Raw genomic sequence first — 18,564 nt, 5'->3', positions numbered from 1 at the left:
CATTTTTGAGTTTTTTTCAACGGCAAAAACCCTGTCGAAGTAGATTCGGTCCCCGAGGCAGAAAGCTGCCATGAAAGCCAAAGGGTGAAGTCTAAAGACGTAGTCGGCAGGATTCGAACTTGCGCGGGGAGACCCCAATGGATTTCTAGTCCATCGCCTTAACCACTCGGCCACGACTACATGCCGCCACAGTTGGTAAACTTTATTCTTTGGCCGTTCCCTCCGAAACGGAGCTCTAGACACACCAGCACAAAAGGCGATCGAGGTTACTCATCGCCCGAACAGGGACTTGAACCCTGGACCCTCAGATTAAAAGTCTGATGCTCTACCGACTGAGCTATCCGGGCTCACAAAAGAGTCCCAGGGCTTCACGCCTCAGGCAAGTACGGGATTTCATTACCGTGACCTGTTAGCTACTCTTTGGTCTATGGACAGGGTAAATATTACTAGAATGCCAGAATGAGCAGGTAACTGCTTCAGCCTTCAATTTAAGTGGAGAAATCTTGCTTCTGCTTGAGACTCTCTTTACTTCAGGAAAAGCAGTCTTCATCCAAAACGTCACCAGAGAGGCAACGTTTCTAAGCTCAAGGAAATGTAGCTACGTCTACGTAACATGCCGAAGTGACTCTTGAGCTGCACGAGAAAAAGCACATTTGACAAAACGTGAGCCTGCCAGTGAAAACCCAGCTAAAATCTTTTTTGTGATTTGGTCTTTTCTACATATAACCGTCCAACATAAATAAAGGGTGTCGTGTGAAAACGTCACCGTGATATCCTTGGTAGTGATTGCCCGACCGAGGGGCGAAATCAATGCGATGTCAAGTACCGGAATCAAACTTTGACGCTTTTAATCTCGGGACTATAAACATCAAAACAAAAAAAAACACACACAACAAACTTCTCTTTTGCAACAAAGTCGTAAGTCTCTCAAGAGACTGGCAAAAATTGCCAAAGCTGACTGTATTTCAAGTCATCCTGGCGGGGTATTGGGTAAAGTTTTCAACCAGCAATGATCACGCCTCGGATAAACCTCATAGGCTACGATATTGCCTCTGCGAAAGAATGATGGAAAAGGTCACGACCTCTCCTGTTCACATTCCCGGACGCTGGACGACAGGGTGGTATTCAAGCTTAAAAACTGAAATTAGACTTCAGGTGCTGCTTTGCTGCATGTTGTGCCTTTTCAGCAGGTGAGAGATCTGCACAACAAGTTTGTTCATGATCCGCTTTCTACTTAGAAAAGCAAAAGTGCAAATACACGTTTGAATTATTTAAGGAAAACAATCCGGGGGAGAGAATGGTGGGAATCCCGAAAACAAAGAGGGTGGAGCCATAGTCCTTAACCTCTCGGAAAATGGCTCAGGTCAGGATCAACTGGATTAGCGACGACCTACAACAGTTGTAAACAAAGACCTGTTCCAGCTCTTCTATGGTTTCATGCTGTAAGTGCAGTATGTGGTCAAAACCATATACTTGAGCTGCAGAAATAAAGCAGCTCGTGAGCTGGAACGTACAACAAGAGCAGTCCAAAGCCAGGGAACAGACACTCGTAGTCGGCAGGGTTTGAACCTGCGCGGGGAAACCCCAATGGATTTCAAGTCCATCGCCTTAACCACTCGGCCACGACTACAAGAGGGCAACCCTGTGAACGCTCTGGGCCTGGAGTGTGCTGAAAAAAACCCGAAGGTCAGGCAACAAGCCTATCACAAAAAAGGGCAGGGGCGGCAAGACCCCAACAGACTTCCCCGGGAAGGGCTGCCGTGACCCGGATTCGAACCGGGGTTGCTGCAGCCACAACGCAGAGTACTAACCCTTTCCAGGGGTTGAATGTAGGGATGGTATCTCAGTTTCCAGGTGATTATATGCATTCTGTTTGTTTAGGTGTCGTTAGGAAGCTTCTGAACATTTGGCTTAGAGGAGCTCTCAGATTCCGTTTACCTGCTTCGATTGTTGACCGGATGTCTGACAGTTTAACAGGCTTGTGCAACTACATTCCTTTGGAATTTGCAAGAAAACCCAGAATATTGAGGGACATTGACAGGTGGAAGGCAACAGAATTAAGGATGTTTTTGTTGTACATCGGACCTGTCATTCAGCCTTCATACATGGACACAAATATTTACAAAAATTTTATGCTGCTGTTTTCCAGCATTGCCATTTTAGTCAGCCCAACCTTGTCCTTGATTCACTGGCAGTATGCTGAAAGATTGCTCCATATGTTTGTGACACATTTTGGCAAAATATATGGCAAGGAGGCAAATGTGTACAATGTGCATTCACTAGTACACTTAGCCCAAGATGTGAGACAGCATGGTTGTCTTGACAATATTTCAGCCCAAATGCTACGTCGATTGTCTGAGCAAAATCAACAGAATCAAATCATTGATAGAACACCGGTCTCTTTGAAAAAGCCACATTTTGTTGGACCGGTTCCAAATGAGCTTGCCTCTAGAAAGGTTAAAGGGCAGTACAGCCAAATGGTTTCTAACAAGTGGACTATCAAAGTCTCAACATGAAACAATATATTTGCCATTGCTGGTGATATTTGTCAGATTGACAATATTGTTGAGGGTCATAATGGGATCTACTTGGTTTATAGAAGGTTTTCTGATAAGTCCATCTTCTTTACCTATCCATTCAGTTCAGACTTTCTGAATATATACAGTGTCTCTCAATTATCAGAACAATACATGTATGCCAACATTTGTGCAGTTGCATATTAATGTGTATTACTCCCCCATCGAAGAGGTTTTGTATCCATACCAATTCTACATTCTGTGAAACGATAAAGTAGTTGGCTTGAATTATTTATTTATTTTTTTTAATTTTTTTGGAAGTAGGATCAGTTGTTTGATCAATTGTTGTTTTTAATTTTTTTGGTTGGAGGGTACTACAGCTGATAGTCTGATCTTAGTAATTGTTAGATTTTAATTTTAAGCATCTTCATCTACATTGTGTCAATTCTTTTATGCACATGTACGTACACTTTCATGACACCAGTAAAATGTATTTTGTTAATAAACATGCATACACAACAGACACACCAGCAATATACAGTGTTTATGAAAAGTATTCACCATCCATACTTGGCTAAAGAATGCTTTTTCAGGCACCATAAATGGCTAATGCTTCTCTCTCTCTCTCTCTCTCTCTCTCTCTCTCTCTCTCTCTCTCTCTCTCTCTCTCTCTCTCTCTCTCTCTCTCTCTCTCTCAAAAGAATGTTCTGTGTTGTGCAATATTTTGATGCCAAGAAGTCTGTGTCTGTGGTGCCTCAATCATGGTACAATGACGGTTTTACTTTCTGGCCAAATTACACAAGCGATGAGAGGATTAACAAAACTGTGAAGTCCGCTGAAGTGCCAGGCCACAAATGTTCGAAGCATCCTGTCAGACTATTGAAGACATGGTATAGATTTTTTAATCGCCTAGTTGTTATTATTACCTTGTACTGTGTCTTTCCCGATTATTCACCTATGCAAATGTTCTTTTAGGTGACTTCCTGCCCAGCTAACAGAAAAAAGTTCTAAGAACGTTCCCTGAAAGTTCTTTACGTTCCCAAAAACGTTCTGCCAACGTTAAAAGTGTCCAGTTTTCTTGGCGTTCTGGGAACGTTTTTGTGTTGTCTCAACGTTAGAGGAATGTTACATTTTACCATTTTTAAACGTTATGACAATGTCATGTTTTTATGTTCACAGTCACACAATGTTTAAAACAACAACTGTTTATTATATTGACTTGTTTAATTGTTATGTAAATGATAGAGAAACATTGCATTTTATTATATTTATTTTTTATATTTATATTATTTTATTATATTTATTATATATTATATATTTATTATATATTATATATCTATTATATATAAGTTTAGATGTTGATGTTTTGTTTCATTTTAAGTCACCATTATTGTGATTAGTGTTCGTTTTAGTTGGGCTCTTGAGCCTTGTCTTTTGGTTGCTATTTTTTCCCTGGTTGTGTTAACTTTTTGTTAATACACCACATTTGTTATGAACATGTTAAGTTAGTAGTGTAATTCTGTGGTGTGGTGGTTGGTACATAATGGTAAAAAATCATTCCTAATTAATTTACTAATCAAAACTTTATTTTCTGTCAAAAATGTAAATGAGATCCAGCACTTTCACAGCAGTTTGTCATTAAGGAGTTTTAGAAACTTTGGACAAAAAATATCCGCTATTTAACTGGGATGCCCAAACATCAAGAATCAGACTATGAATCTCAACCATGGTGACAATTAAATGAAAAACTTCATGCTGCAATGCATGCTGGGTATTAACAAATTACAAATCTCATTCAGGACTCCCAGCATGCACTGCAGCATGGATAAAAATTTTTTTTCCAATTTTCTTTGTCACCATGGTTGAGATTCATAGTCTGATTCTTGATGTTTGTGCATCCCAATTATACAGCGGATATTTTTTGTCCAAAGTTTCCAAAACTCCCCAATGACAAAATGCTGTGAAAGTGCTGGATCTCATTTGCATTGTTGACAGAAAGTAGACTTTTGATTGGTAAATTGATTGGGGATGATTTTTTTCCATTGTGTGCCAACCACCACACCACAGAACCACACCACCAACTCAACATGTTCACAACAAATGTGGCGTATCAACAAAAAGTCAACACAACCAGGGAAAAAACCAGCAAGCAAAAGACAAGGCCCAAGAGCCCAACCAAAACGAACACCAATCACAATAATGGTGACTTAGAATGAAGCAAAACATCAACATCTAAACTTATATATAATAGATATATAATATATAATAAATATATAATATATAATAAATATAATAAAATAATATAAATATAAAAAATAAATATAATAAAATGCAATGTTTCTCTATCATTTACATAACAATCATATAAGTCAATATAATAAACAGTTGTTGTTTTAAACATTGTGTGAACATTAAAACATGACATTGTCATAACGTTTAAAAATGGTAAAATGTAACATTCCTCTAACGTTGAGACAACACAAAAACGTTCTTAGAACATCAAGAAAACGGGACACTTTTAACGTTGGCAGAACGTTTTTGGGAACGTAAAGAACTTTCAGGGAACGTTCTTAGAACTTTTTTCTGTTAGCTGGGTGTCAGCCTGGCAAGGAATGAAACAGTCACTGACATGTGACACATCGATGAGATTTATGTAGTTTTTGTGTGTTCTGTGTGAAAGTGCAAGTGTCAGTCTAAGTGAAATGTGTCTCCTAAAAATTAGGCACCATTATGGTGATACTGAGCCTGCATCTAGGAAAGCACCCACATCATTGATTCAACATCGCCATCTTCAGGACCCTCATTAACGTCACTATGGTAAATAACTTTTAATAAATGGTGGGCATAGATAAATTTTTTTAAATCTAGATTAATTTATTATTGAGAACTAATCGATCGTCGATTAATCCTTGACATCCCTAATCAGGGTTTCCGCGGGGTCTTAACCCTCTGGGGTTCGACCATTTTGGGACACTGTCAGAGGTTCTGACATGCTCTTACATTTGGTCTTTTTTCAGTTGCTTTAAAACATAATAATGGCAAGTGTCTCATACCAACAAATGTAAATTGTCCACAGAAATACCCTTACATACATAACTGATGGGTAAATGATAGCACTACATTCAGATAAACTATCATAAACTAAATTAGTATCTCAGATAAACATATGCAATGATTAGTTATATAAAAAGCTGTTTTCAGATGACTGTTTTCAGATGCCCATCCCCTTATCGTCTAGCTTCTGTTTTAAACGCGTTTCTGTAAGCGAGTATGAACTTTAAAAACACATTGCATGTGCGCGAGCTCGCGTCTCCGTGTAAACAACGCGGAGCTCATAATAAAACGGTGTCGCGTGTAAAGCGCAATGTATGGAATGCGTTGCATGTAAACAATATCATATAACAACAGATTCCCCAGTGCAGCATTACTCAAAGTTGCCATGAAGGATACGAAAGTGAATAACGGTGTCTAACATGAAATCCGCCATTACGTGATCACACATACTCGTTTGTAAATAAGCATGTAAACATGGAATCATATTACAGCACATACTGTGTGTTTAACAGCATGTATCAATGAAATCTGCCATTACGTGAAATCACGCGCCCTCGTTTGTAAACAATGCGAAAGTTTTTCAATCCGAAGCGTGCAGTCTGCTGAGGCTGCTTATGTAGGCTGAACTGCACAAGCCATAACATATTACATGATAGCAAATATAAATGACGACAAATGACTTACAGTTTCTTCAGGAATATATCCTTCTCCATTGCGTCTTCCATTGTTCTTCTTCTTAGGTGACGTTAAAGATAAACGCTTCTCTTCCTCAATGTCCAGACATAAATGAAGATATTCCTCACGTGTGTGTGTAAAGTTTATAATCCAAACATGTGGTAAAGTCTTTAAATCTGATAAAAGTTTACGCTTTGTTTATTATTGTTGGAACTGCTCGTCATTACCATGTCAACAGCCTGAGGGCGTGACCGCATTAGAGATAATGAGCTCAGCCACGAAAAACGGTACTCTCTTTACTTTAATGCAGATTATATAAACAGGAAATATTTGTTTTTGATTATAATTAGCTTGTTTAAAAGTAGACATTTCAGGCTTTCTTTTGATATGTGTATCATGTTTGTGTGACGAGTATTCGCGGAGTTTCAACTGATTGTTGTAACGTGATTTGAGAGACAGCTGGCGGAGACAGAAATGTCTGAATGCGCACCCTGTTTTTTTTCTTTATTTGACAAAAACACAAAGATCTCTTGTTATTGTGAATGTACACTAATTAAAGAGGACCCTTCAGAGTTTCAAATGATGTCAAACACGTAAGTGTTTGATTATTAATGATGGAGTATTTTAAGTTGATTCTGCTATGATAAGGAGAAAACACATCAAAACGCGTCCCCCCGTTTTTGGACCCCTGGGGGTTAAAGCCTACTGTGCCATCTGTTGTATGTTTTTTGCTCTGGTTACACTGGTCCTACACAAACAGTGGCTGCATCTGAAGGCTTAGGCAGCTGACTTGTTGGCTCACTGCCTCATGACACAATGACTTCGGAGGCATAAAGGCAGCTCAGTAAAAAAGCATTTGGACAGACTCCATAGGCAGGAAAATTGAATTCTCTGTTAAATTTAAACAGAGAGCATCTTTTTAATAACTAATCCCATATTTGAAAACTACAAAACTAATTTCTCGCTAAAAATGCAATTAAAATGTGAAAAAGTGAAAATATTACTTTATTTAGAGTGAGGAATGTGCTACATTTGTGCTCCAGTTACTTCCATAGACATTGGGTGTGTCTAGCCTACAGGGTGAGTTGCGTCACTTGCTGTTCCCGCCCACTACGCTGGTCAGCTGTACACAGCAGCTGAGACTTTTCAGACTTTCAAAAATAAATACGGAACCACAAATTTTTCTTAAGTGACACATTCATGCAGATTAAACTACTCAACAGTATATACAATTTACCAACCTTAGAAATTTACAAAAGTAAACTGCAACATTGCAGCAACAATATTAATTCACATCACTAAAACATCATTTATAATAGCAAAAACGTGACTAGAAAAATACATTTTTATTTAACTACAGTTCTGAATTTGTATTTCAAAATTTGTTTATTTTACCATTTATAGTATTGTCATCATAACTGACAAATCTGTTAAAAACTTGGGGAGTTATGATTATTGTAGTTGGGGAATACACTTTATTCAGTAGAAATTAATGCAGAGGGGGCATTGGGGATCCATCAAAGATGGCTGTCACGCTGATACTTCAGCTCCAATAGGCAGCGTCAGTCTATGAGGTGTTTATGTATATTAGGCTTGGGCGGTAATACGGTAATATGGTATACCGCGGGATCTAAAATAGCAAAGATATCAGTTTCTATACCGCCATACCGGCATTTAAAAAAAACAATGAACTTATATAGCAGACAAGGATTAAATATTAAATTAGGGATGGCTAAAACTAAAAATGTTCTTCACTGACCACCGAGCCATTAACTGATTAGTTTAAAACAAGTTACGCTGTTTGAAATAACAGCCATTTCGAGCTGCGCCTGCAATTTCGCAACTCATTCCCGCAAACGCGTCGCCGCGGAGCTTGTATGCTGCTTGTATGTAATCGGAGGACAAATGACTCCTTAGTTTCAAAATGGTTTTGGTAAGGTGATCGCGTGGAAAATAAAGGCGTTTGTCTTATTAGAAGCTCATTTGAAACATTGCCGCGGCTTATTTAAGAAAATGACAGACGCCGCTTAAGTTTGAGGTAGTGCTAAAAATAATAAAGAAAGTTGATGATCATCATCACCTTATCAGTTAGTACTGAAATGTAGATGTAATGTATTTCCAAATCTAAACCCAACTTGTGCGGAATGTTGCCTAATAGACAACACGATAAAACAGGCACCTTCAGAATGCATAAAAGACGCACCGCCAAGGCAGGTCTAACTCCCTCTGTGCCTTCTAGTAACGACTAGAACAACTCTTTTGTATAATTATTATTACTTTTTTTTTTATTTACTTTTTCAAAAAGACAAGTGTCAACTTCTGTAAAGTGCAACATGGACGATGCAATGTTTTGCTGATGCGAGCCGCGAGAAAGCCCTTGTCTGTTTTAGAAAGAATGCAGCAAAGATATTTAATGCTAATGTATGAGTTTCATTCATTTATGATGATGTCCGTGCGTTCTAGTTAACAATGCAATGCAAGCGAACGCGCCGTGCCGGCGCCTCAATGTCACGGTTATTATATTGTCTATATTTGCTTTTAATTTATTAAATACATGCAATTGGTTGATAAAACATTTATTAAAATTAAGACACAATTTATACAAAACAAAATTCACTTTAAAGAAAGGCTTTCTACAAAGCAAAACCTAATTAAGTGGTAAAAATGTCTAATGATTTCCAAAAACAAAACTTTATCTGCACTTTACTGTTAAAAGACGTGAATGTTAATAGTTTGGAATACAACCAGGAAAGACGTTCGTTTTAATTATTTAATTGCTGGATTTTACAAAAAATATTTTTATTTTATATGCTGGAATATGCAGAAATATAAGTTAACAGAAGGAGGACTTTCTTTATTTCATTACAATATGGCGGAATGTGCAGAAAATAGGTTTAAATGTTCAGCAATTTTCTTCAAGTCTGAGACTGTTGCTTTGATTAAATTTTAGCTTGATGCAATGTGAGTGCACAAAACCAAACGCCGTGACCTCGCGCCAGAACCCAAATGCCGTGACCTTGCGCCAAATGTTTTTATTGGTTTATAAGTACAAACAGGCGAGTTACGAAATATTGAGTGTGAGGGATTTGTTTACTTCACACAAAAATATCCTGGAAATTGGAATGAGATGGCTAACTGTAGTCGCGTTTAGTCCACTGTCTATAATAGCCTAATTTAGAGATCATTTTTTTAACCGACAACTGGTTAATTCTGTTTGACCTTTTGTATTTATCTTTTTTATAAACTGCTAGTTGTTGCTAATAAAAGTTGTTAATATTGTTGTGCATGTTATTTTGTTATTTCAGTATTAGTGTTTGGTATTCAGTTTCTGAAGGGTTTAGCCAACATTATAGTGACGCTGTCTGATTACGTCATAATTTTATAATTTTTTAGCTTCCGGGTGCAGCCAGCCACTATCAAAAACCTCCACTGTTAATTAGTAATTTCTGTTTATTGACTACTAAATTAAGACTTGACTCCATACACTACACTTTTTTTATTCCTCATTAGATCCAATCAGCACAGAATGTTCCTGATGCACAGAAGGCCATTATGACAGCTTCTGAGGAGCTCTCAATGTTGGGGTCTCTGCGACATATACAAGCCTTGGAGGACAGAGATGACTTGGTACACGCAGCAATGAACTTCTTGCTTGAGAGCAGGTTGAGAGATTCTTTGGAACAGTGAGTAACAAAATCTACCCTACCAATGTTTTTACTTTTAAGAGTTTTCAAAGTCAAAGAGAGTGGGCTTCTGTTCTGATCAACATGCGTAATGAAATAAAGAACTAGTCTTTGAGTCCATGTGCTATCCAGGTGAAATAGTAGTACACTTCCATAGTGTACTTAAAGTGCTCTATTTTACACACTAATTTTGTACTTGATACTAAAAATTCCTCATTAGTACATTTTGAGATGTTCTTAAGATCATCTTAGTGTACTTATTTGTGCTATTTTGAGACACCATGCATATGAACTAAAATACACTTTTAACATACTATATCTGTATTAAAAATGTATTTAGTTTACACTTGTATTAAACTTGAACTCAACTTTCATACAAAGATGGGTTCAAGTTTATTACAAGTGGTACCTAAATATATTTTTAAAAACATTTTTAGCAGATTATAGTTCATATTTATGGTGTCTCAAAATAGCACAAACAAGCACACCTAGATAATCTCAAGAACATCCCAAAAATACCAAAGAAGAATTGTCAGCATATCAAGCACAAAATTAGTGTGCAAAAATAGAGCACTTTAAGTACACCTTAGAAATCGACTTATTTTTCACGTGGGTAACTTAAAAATAAGTAGATTTAAAACAAAAAATGTGGATATGAAAACCCACCTACTGAAAGGTAATGTCAGTTGCAAGGAATAGACATAGGAAGGGTGGTTACTGATATAACTAAATTGTTAATTGGAACTACTGGCACAGCAGAAAGATGCTACTATGGTAGTGTGATTTTAAAATATATTTTCCTCAGAGACATTTTAAAAATGTGTCTTAAAAATCTGCTTTTCTAACAGAGCTCTTTCCATAATACAATGGCTAGCCTCAATATATATTTTGCTTGTATGCCCTACTACCTCTGAGAAAGGAAGGTGTGTCCTACACTTGGAAAACCCCTTGAAATGTAATGCATGGAGAAGTTTCAGGGTTCCCACGGGTCCTCAAAATCCTTAAAAGTTTGAATCTGGGAGGAAAATTCAAGGTCCTGGGAGGTTTTTGAAGATATAAATACATAGATGCAGTTAATTGAAAGTGCTTGAATTTATTTTATGCAAGAGGTTTTCTGGAAAAAAACATATTATTCCCTGTGTAGTGTAGGATAATATCATAAAAATTCTAGACTTTTTAAGCACACGTGTTAAACTGTTCGCTTTAAATGCTTATATCTTCTGTATGTGAATGTTGATTCGTACGAAAATGCTTTTTTTGCATAGTTGTGTTTGACACATGAAAACATGTTGGGTTACATATGTAACTGTTGTCTCCCTTGCCATACTTCCTGCATCCCTGTAATGCGTCTTTGGCAATATTGGTCCTGTCCCAAATGGCACACTCCGGACTTGTGGTCCTCCTCAGAGTCCACACTTTGATGACATCACGTAGTCCAGACTTTAGGGACCCTTAATGCGAGTCCACGTGGATGCAACAGAGTCGTATTTTGGGACAGACTCGAGCGGCACACCGGAAATAGGAAGGGAAGTTGCCGTCAGTGTCAGTGTGAACTCCTCCCTTCCGTCGTCGGATTGGTCTGATTGCTCTGATTGCTCTTTCGCAAGGACTTCTGGGTTGGTAAAGTGCGCGAAGCCTGCTGCAGTGCGGGCTTCGCTGAAGACCGCATCAAGGGGGCAAAGGAGGCGCTGATGAGCACACTTCAAAGCGTAAAAATGACAGATGGGACACCCTACGGACTCGTGGACTAAGCGAGCACGCGCAATTTAAGGCCACGAGACCGAAAGTCCACATGAAGTGCGCCATTTGGGACAGGGCCTTTACAGATAGCGATATACTTCCTGACTCCTGCGTCACCCTGTCTTTGTCGTTAAGCCTCACTATTGTTTGAATTTGATATACCGGTACACATTCAGACGCACTTGCCCCTGGAGGTGTCCCCAGAGTGTCACCGCAGTGACGCAGTGCGAGTTTCCATCAAAAGGGAACTTTAACAATGTATTTTAAAAGGTAACACGATGTAACCTTGTTCTCACTTGAAATGTGTCCCCACATTTACTCCTTGAATTAGAGGGTATTGGACCTGGAAAGTCCTTGAAAGGTCCTTGAATTTGGAGTTAATAAGGTGTAGGAACCCTGAAGTTTGTTTTTGTGTCCTTTTTTCAGATTTCAAGAAGGCCTGCGGTGTTTGGGGCTAATTCAAGATTTACAGAAGAATCCCAGTCTCTTTAGAGGGGTACTGATGTTTGAGGAGAAGCCCCTAACTGCAAAAGATTTGGCTGATCTGTTCGTACCTCAGCTGTCTCCGCTAGGAACCAATAAAAGAGTACTGGAGAGTAAAATTATCTGCTACTGGAGGGACTGGCTCCTGGATGTCGAAGGTAACACATGCATCATAACTTATTATCTAGGGTTAAAAGAATGTTTGTTAATAATTGTTTTAAAGCTATGGTCTACGATTTCAAAGATTGTTCATTATTAATAACCTCGTTTAGATGCTGGTTATGGTTCTACAGTAACATCCTAACAATATGAAGAGAAAAAAGAATTTAAAAAATCCATTCAGTCTATTGGGTGTATGGTAGCAGATAAGTTGACCAATGTAAACTGTCCGGCCGGATAGCTTACATTGGTTAACTGCTCTCATCCAATCCCTGCTACATTTGAAAATCCACCTCGTGCTCGCGTCTCCACCCCATCGCACACCACCCCGCCCCTCTCCTGCCTGCGACATGAAATTTGTGTCAGTGTATGGTAGCTAGCGAAGCAGCAACATCTCACTAATGGAAAAAAAACTAAACGACAGCAGCAAGCAGCCCCTGCTTGTCCCTACAGTAGAGGTTGGAAGAAAAAGGAAGTCTGTTGAAGAAAGAGCAGAGGTTAAAAAAATTTGAAAAATGCCAGACTCTAAGTAGAATCAATATATGGTCCGCCATTGACCGTTTGAGGAAGCTTCAGGGAGATTTGGGGCTGAAAACCGACGCCGACACGGCAGGCTTTTTGTTGAACAGGTACGCACTTATTTATACTTTTATTGTGTGAGGTGTTACATAAATATCTTTTTATGAGTACATGCTGTCGTTCGGCATCGGAATGTTAGCCGTTTAGCATCGCGTATCACGGGTCAAAGTAATTATATTTACTAAGATTGTGTGAGGTGTTACATAAATAGTATTATAATCTGACTACATGCTGATGCTGCCGGTCGGCATCGGAATGTTAGCCGTTTAGCATCGCGTATCACGGGTCAAAATAATTATATTTACAAAGATTGTGTGAGGTGTTACATAAATAGTATTATAATCTGACTACATGCTGATGCTGCCGGTCGGCATCGGAATGTTAGCCGTTTAGCATCGCGTATCACGGGTCAAAATAATTATATTTAAAAAGATTGTGTGAGGTGTTACATAAATATGATATTATCAGTCTGACAACATGCCCATGCTGCCGGTCGGCATCGGAATGTTAGCCGTTTAGCATCGCGTATCACGGGTCAAAGTAATTATATTTATAAAGTCATTTCTTGAAGCTCATGAGGGGAAACGTGTTGTGAAAGTAAATAACGTCCATTACAATCATAATTGTAATTGTTCATTCCTTCAAGCCTTTATTTGTTTACTGCTCTGTAAATCTCTGTTCTGATGTTTACTACCAGTGATCACAGCTTGAATGAGTGACGTTGTTCAGGTGGTTTCCCGGTGGGAGGGATCAGGTAGCACAGAGGGGCGGGATGAGTTTTTTAAAACTTACTAACCGTAGACTACAGCTTTAAGTGTTTTTACTGATTCTATTAATGTGCCCCTGGGGCTCAATCTTCTTAAGTTGCTTATTACATTCAAAATCAAATAACAGATGTCCAGTTGTGATCTGATTGACCAAAATGCATCTTAAAATCAGGTGTAAACAGACCCTAAGATTGTATATACGTTGACAGCATTAGTGCTGTCTCCAGCACTCCACTGTGTTGTATGTTTAATTATTCCATATTTGTCCTTAATTAACGTTAATGTACAAACTGACTTCTCCCTTGACTGCAAGATACATCACCTTTTCAATTTTATCATTTTCATATAAACATGGAAATGGTACAATAATAATGCTAAACCATTACAGGCTACTTGATTCCAACATCTATTGAGGGCATGTATTAATGTTTCAAGTTGTAAACCAAAATAGTCACCTATTGTAAATTGAAAATAAAATATAAAGATGGCTACAACTTTATTTTTGCATCAAATGAAATTTTAACCTGAGCTCACACATGTAGCATATGCATATTTTCTGGAACCGTTTGGTTAATTTAAACACTACATCAAAACAATTATTATTAATAATAAATAATGTAGTAAATATCCTAACTTAGCCCCCTTGACATGCAAACTTAATCACATGTCTAGAATGTCGGCAATATTCTGAAGTGAATTTTTTTTATAAAGAACACTTAATCTCTAAATGGCCAACATTACCTTTTTGTCTTCATTTTTATTTACAGAGGGAGCTTCATCACCTCTTTCCCTGAAGAACATTTTGGCATTTGCGTCAGGATCGACAGAAATCCCTAGATTGGGTTTTCCTGTAGATCCAACTTTGGAATTTCTACATCAACAGGAAACTGAGACTCCAAAGATTTTTCCCGAAGCCAACACATGTAGTATTTGTTTGAGGCTTCCTATACATAATAATTACGAAGCATTTGTAGAATTCATGAGGAGTGGCATTTTGCAAGCACCTACATTCGGTGTGATTTAATTGAATTTTTTATTGTAATGCCCATTTCACGAGTTCACACTTACAAATAAGTTAAAAGAATTAAATTAGTAAACGTATTTGGCGTGCTGTCTGGGGAGAGGGCTCTGAGCAGGGAATGAGCCTGAAACACAGAGTATCCCCCCCCCCCCCTTAAGGAAATAACTTGGTAAGTGAGAGGTGAAGGGGTGGAGGAGGGATTCTGAAAGATGCGAAGGATTTTCAGTGAGTTCAACTGTGATTTATATATGGCTTGCTTTCGAGCTGATTGGGTGTATTGTTGATTACCGATTGAAAGCGGCTGGTGCCATTGACTACTGATTGAAAACAGCTGAAGTCACTTAGGTATTTTATTTGACATGTTCCTCCCGAACTTTGTTAATAAAACATCATTTGTTGTGGCTGTTACTGTTCTCTAAAGTCACGTGTCATTAAATAGTCATTGATTTATTCAATGTTTTTGACTTCTAATAAAAGACATGCAAAAGAGTTAGTAATATCTTAAAAATGTTCCAGAAGCCAACACATGTTTGTAGAAAATATGAAAAGTGAAAAATATGAAAATTTTGCAAGCCCCCCTGCATTTGGCATGATATAACTGTTTTTTCAATGTCTTTGACTTCTAATTAAAGACATGCAAAAGAGTGTGTGTGGGGTTTTTTTTGAATAGTTGTAAGGGATACACTTTTTCCAAAATGAATTAGGGCCTAACCATATAATTTATATAAAATATGAAAACAATAACAATTTATTCTAAGTAAAATTTCTATGTAAGATTGCCATTTCATTACAATAAAGTAAAATGTTTTGCTATAAATGAACAAACATAACATTAATTAAATTGTAAACTACATGAACTGCATTTATACAGCATTTATTGATCTTTGTTAACATTAATTTCAACAATTACTAATTAATGATGTTGCATTCTTTTTTTGGAAGTTTCATTTATGTCGGGGGAGGAATTTTTTTGTCATATTTGAAATTATGTGAGCGGTATTATTTTTCTTGGCATTTATTTTAAATATATAAATAGCCTCACGTGACTATCAGCTTTTGTGGTCGTGCCCTTACATCAGAATAGGTGTCTTATGCATACATTCAGCTGCTGGTCAAGTGGGTAGTGCTGTGCGCAGTGGACAGGGCAGACTTTGGACCTTAGTTCGAATACTGGCTTGGCATATTTCAGTATTATACATGACAAGACATTGTAAAATTCGTAGCCTTTTATGCTAAGTCTTATGCTTACATGTAATTTTTGGCTGATATGCGTTTATATTCTTTTTGTCCATGGGATTGCATCTGCATGAAAATAAATATGATGAATAATAACGTTCAGTTCCGTTTATTTACTGACATGATGAACAATTAAATGTACGCATTTACTAGAGTAGCAATTTCCAACAACTCTTTTCTTTAAAATAAATCCTCATAGTTGCTGTATACTTGCAGCAACACTTTCAGTTTTAGTAGGATTTAGAACTCTTTATTCACCTGCTGTTGCCATGGTGAATCGTAATATCGGAGCTCAAATGATAATGAATTTTCATAGTATTTGTGCACGCGCATAACTCGGAGTTATCTTTTCAGCTGTTCTGCAACCGAAAACTCAAGAGTTTCCCATCTCAGAGTAAGTCAACTCTGAATTAAAACTTGAACTCTGAGTTGGTTAAACCTTACTAAAATGGGCCCCAGCTTATGATGACTATTACAAACTACGTTTAATAAGCTACGTTTTTACAAGTATCTGGCTATGTTGACAAGAAGCAATGCCATAAATTAAAACAATGCCAAAGGTAAGAGAAGAAACATATGTAAGAGGGTAATACATGAAATCCTAAGAAATAATCAGACATAGTCATAGAAGTAACAACAAATAAATGTGTGACTTAAAACCATACATACGATCAAAACAACAACACCGTGAAGTCAAATATTTTTAAAATAAGCTTTAATATGCTTTAATAGTACACAATATTACAGAAAAGTAAAGCGCAGACGTCACGCTGGGCAGGCGCAGACGTCACGTTGGACAGGCGTTCCATTGAAGTGCAGACGCAGACGTCGCGTTCGGCAGACGCAGACGTCGCGTTCAGTGACACGAGTGTGTGTTGCAGAGTAATAATTTAGATCCGTTTGGAACTCCATAGAGAGCACGTGAACGTACAGCAGACTCATCGGGAGAGACACGATGTGCTCGCAACCAAAATGCCATTAATAATAAAAAGCCGCAGGCGCCGAAAAGCGATGTGTTTGCATCCCTGATTTAATCAAAATGTGGTTGACAAAGAAACTTTTAGGAAAAATACAATATGGAGAAGTTACATACAGCACAATTTTTAAGACCCAGACATCAAAATTTAAGACTTTTTTAAGTTGTAAAGCAATTTGGTGAATTAGCAAATGATACTATCAAGAAGTTAGGTATAAGAAGTGCTATACTGTTGAAGGGCGTTTGACTGGCATCAGCCACTGTATGTCTGTCAAACATGCAAGCAGCAATGGACCCCAGAGAAAAGAATATGGCTGTGCTTGCAACTCTTATATTTGCAAATTTTATATTTAGTTTTTTTATATATATATTTGCATCCCAATAAACGATCCATACACTTTTCACTTAAAGCGTAACACCAATTATAAGTGCTATTGCAAAAAGCTGACAACTCCACATAAACAGTGACCAACTATTTACACTACATTGCACTTGCAAAAAATTAAATTTCATAGAACTTTGTCACTCAATTGTGGGCGATGTGGTCGCATTATCACCCTACCATGGCTGAATACATGTTCAGCAGGTGCACTTGATGTAGGGATAGCCATAACTCTTACCGCTACCTTGAACAAAGAGGGGAGAGTGTGCCTGTTCACAGCCCAAAACTGCAGGGAGTCCTTAAAATGTTTAAAATGTCCGCCAAAAAAAAAAAAATTCATACTCCACACTCCAAAAAGATGGGGGCAGTATACCTCCAGAAAGTGAGTTGGTCTATTTTAATTTAGCAGCTGCTAATTTCGCAGCATATATCAAGTTTGATTTACATTAGCAACTGAGTAAGTTATCCTTAGTCACCAAAAAAAAAACATTCGGTCTCATTAACATTGCAATGTTTTCCGCTACGTTTCGTGCGTCCATTTGGTGTTCATTATCATCAAAGACATTTCAAGCTTCTTAGCTAATGTTACATTTTAGCATCAGCTTGGTAGATAACAGGTGAAAACCGGATCGGATCTGTGGGTAGAGCTAACTATTAAACGCTAAAAGCTAAGGATGCGCGATAATTTGCATGCGATAGTCATTGCGCTTCTCGTCAGTGAAGCCGGTTTCTTGATTAAAAGTGAATCGCCATCAGCTGCTTTCAGATGGAGCCACATTTACTGCACAAAGCCATGGTTCATGTACAAGCTGAGCATAGGTTATCGCAAGGCCTATTATAAGTGAACTTCTAGAGAAATACTAACAGCATCTTACTTACCAATCAAAAAGAAATGTTGTCATTTCGGAGTCGAACCTCATTTCTTTCATGTCCATTAGTTGTCTCCAGCGATGAAAAGCAGTGCCAGTATTTACTCTAGTTCGGTTCCTTTATTTATCATATTTTATTTGTGATTCCGAGCGCGTTTTTTCCTTGCAGCGAATGGTTATGGTAGTGGTAAATGTCTCTTGCTTCAGCCATTCTTCCGCTCTCTTCCCTGAACTGAAATGCATCCGAAAACCCTGTTGCAAGGCAGGAAGGCATCAAGGCATGTCCGAATCCATGGCTGGCCGAATCTGAGCTGCCTTCATGCCTCTTAAGTCAACGAGGCAACAAGTCAGCTGCCTTATTTTTCGGACGCAGCGGTAGTAGTGGGCTGTACTTCCCACACGTGCAACTTATTTGTGCATTGCA

At 38.0% G+C, this 18,564-nt stretch overlaps 1 protein-coding gene and 4 non-coding genes across 5 annotated transcripts; 1 reads left to right on the top strand and 4 right to left on the bottom strand.

The window, feature by feature from the left end:
- Window positions 1-98: 98 nt before the first annotated feature.
- trnas-aga (transfer RNA serine (anticodon AGA)) lies at window positions 99-180 on the bottom strand. The gene has a single exon. It is a non-coding gene; the product is annotated as a tRNA-Ser (tRNA).
- A 94-nt stretch (window positions 181-274) lies between these two features.
- Window positions 275-347, bottom strand: trnak-uuu (transfer RNA lysine (anticodon UUU)). The gene has a single exon. It is a non-coding gene; the product is annotated as a tRNA-Lys (tRNA).
- Window positions 348-923: 576 nt separating this feature from the next.
- On the bottom strand, window positions 924-1,064 carry LOC141364570 (U4 spliceosomal RNA). Its single transcript, XR_012370281.1, has one exon. It is a non-coding gene; the product is annotated as a U4 spliceosomal RNA (small nuclear RNA).
- Window positions 1,065-1,548: 484 nt separating this feature from the next.
- trnas-uga (transfer RNA serine (anticodon UGA)) lies at window positions 1,549-1,630 on the bottom strand. The gene has a single exon. It is a non-coding gene; the product is annotated as a tRNA-Ser (tRNA).
- A 3,619-nt stretch (window positions 1,631-5,249) lies between these two features.
- On the top strand, window positions 5,250-14,701 carry LOC129444501 (G2/M phase-specific E3 ubiquitin-protein ligase-like). The gene is made up of 4 exons (XM_073868228.1): window positions 5,250-5,333; window positions 9,756-9,928; window positions 12,095-12,309; window positions 14,424-14,701. Exons 1-4 carry the CDS (start codon window positions 5,331-5,333, stop codon window positions 14,678-14,680), a joined length of 648 nt encoding a protein of 215 aa, XP_073724329.1. The 5' UTR covers window positions 5,250-5,330; the 3' UTR covers window positions 14,681-14,701.
- Window positions 14,702-18,564: the final 3,863 nt, after the last annotated feature.

Source organism: Misgurnus anguillicaudatus, chromosome 6 (assembly GCF_027580225.2).
Source record: "Misgurnus anguillicaudatus chromosome 6, ASM2758022v2, whole genome shotgun sequence".
NCBI classification, from domain to species: Eukaryota; Metazoa; Chordata; class Actinopteri; order Cypriniformes; family Cobitidae; genus Misgurnus; species Misgurnus anguillicaudatus.
This window is presented reverse-complemented; position numbering and strand designations above follow the sequence as displayed.

Coding starts and splice junctions, on each gene's coding strand:
- LOC129444501 (XM_073868228.1), top strand. Junction 9,929..12,094: donor TTGAGAGATTCTTTGGAACA/GTGAGTAACAAA, acceptor TCCTTTTTTCAG/ATTTCAAGAAGGCCTGCGGT. Junction 12,310..14,423: donor CTGGCTCCTGGATGTCGAAG/GTAACACATGCA, acceptor TTTTATTTACAG/AGGGAGCTTCATCACCTCTT.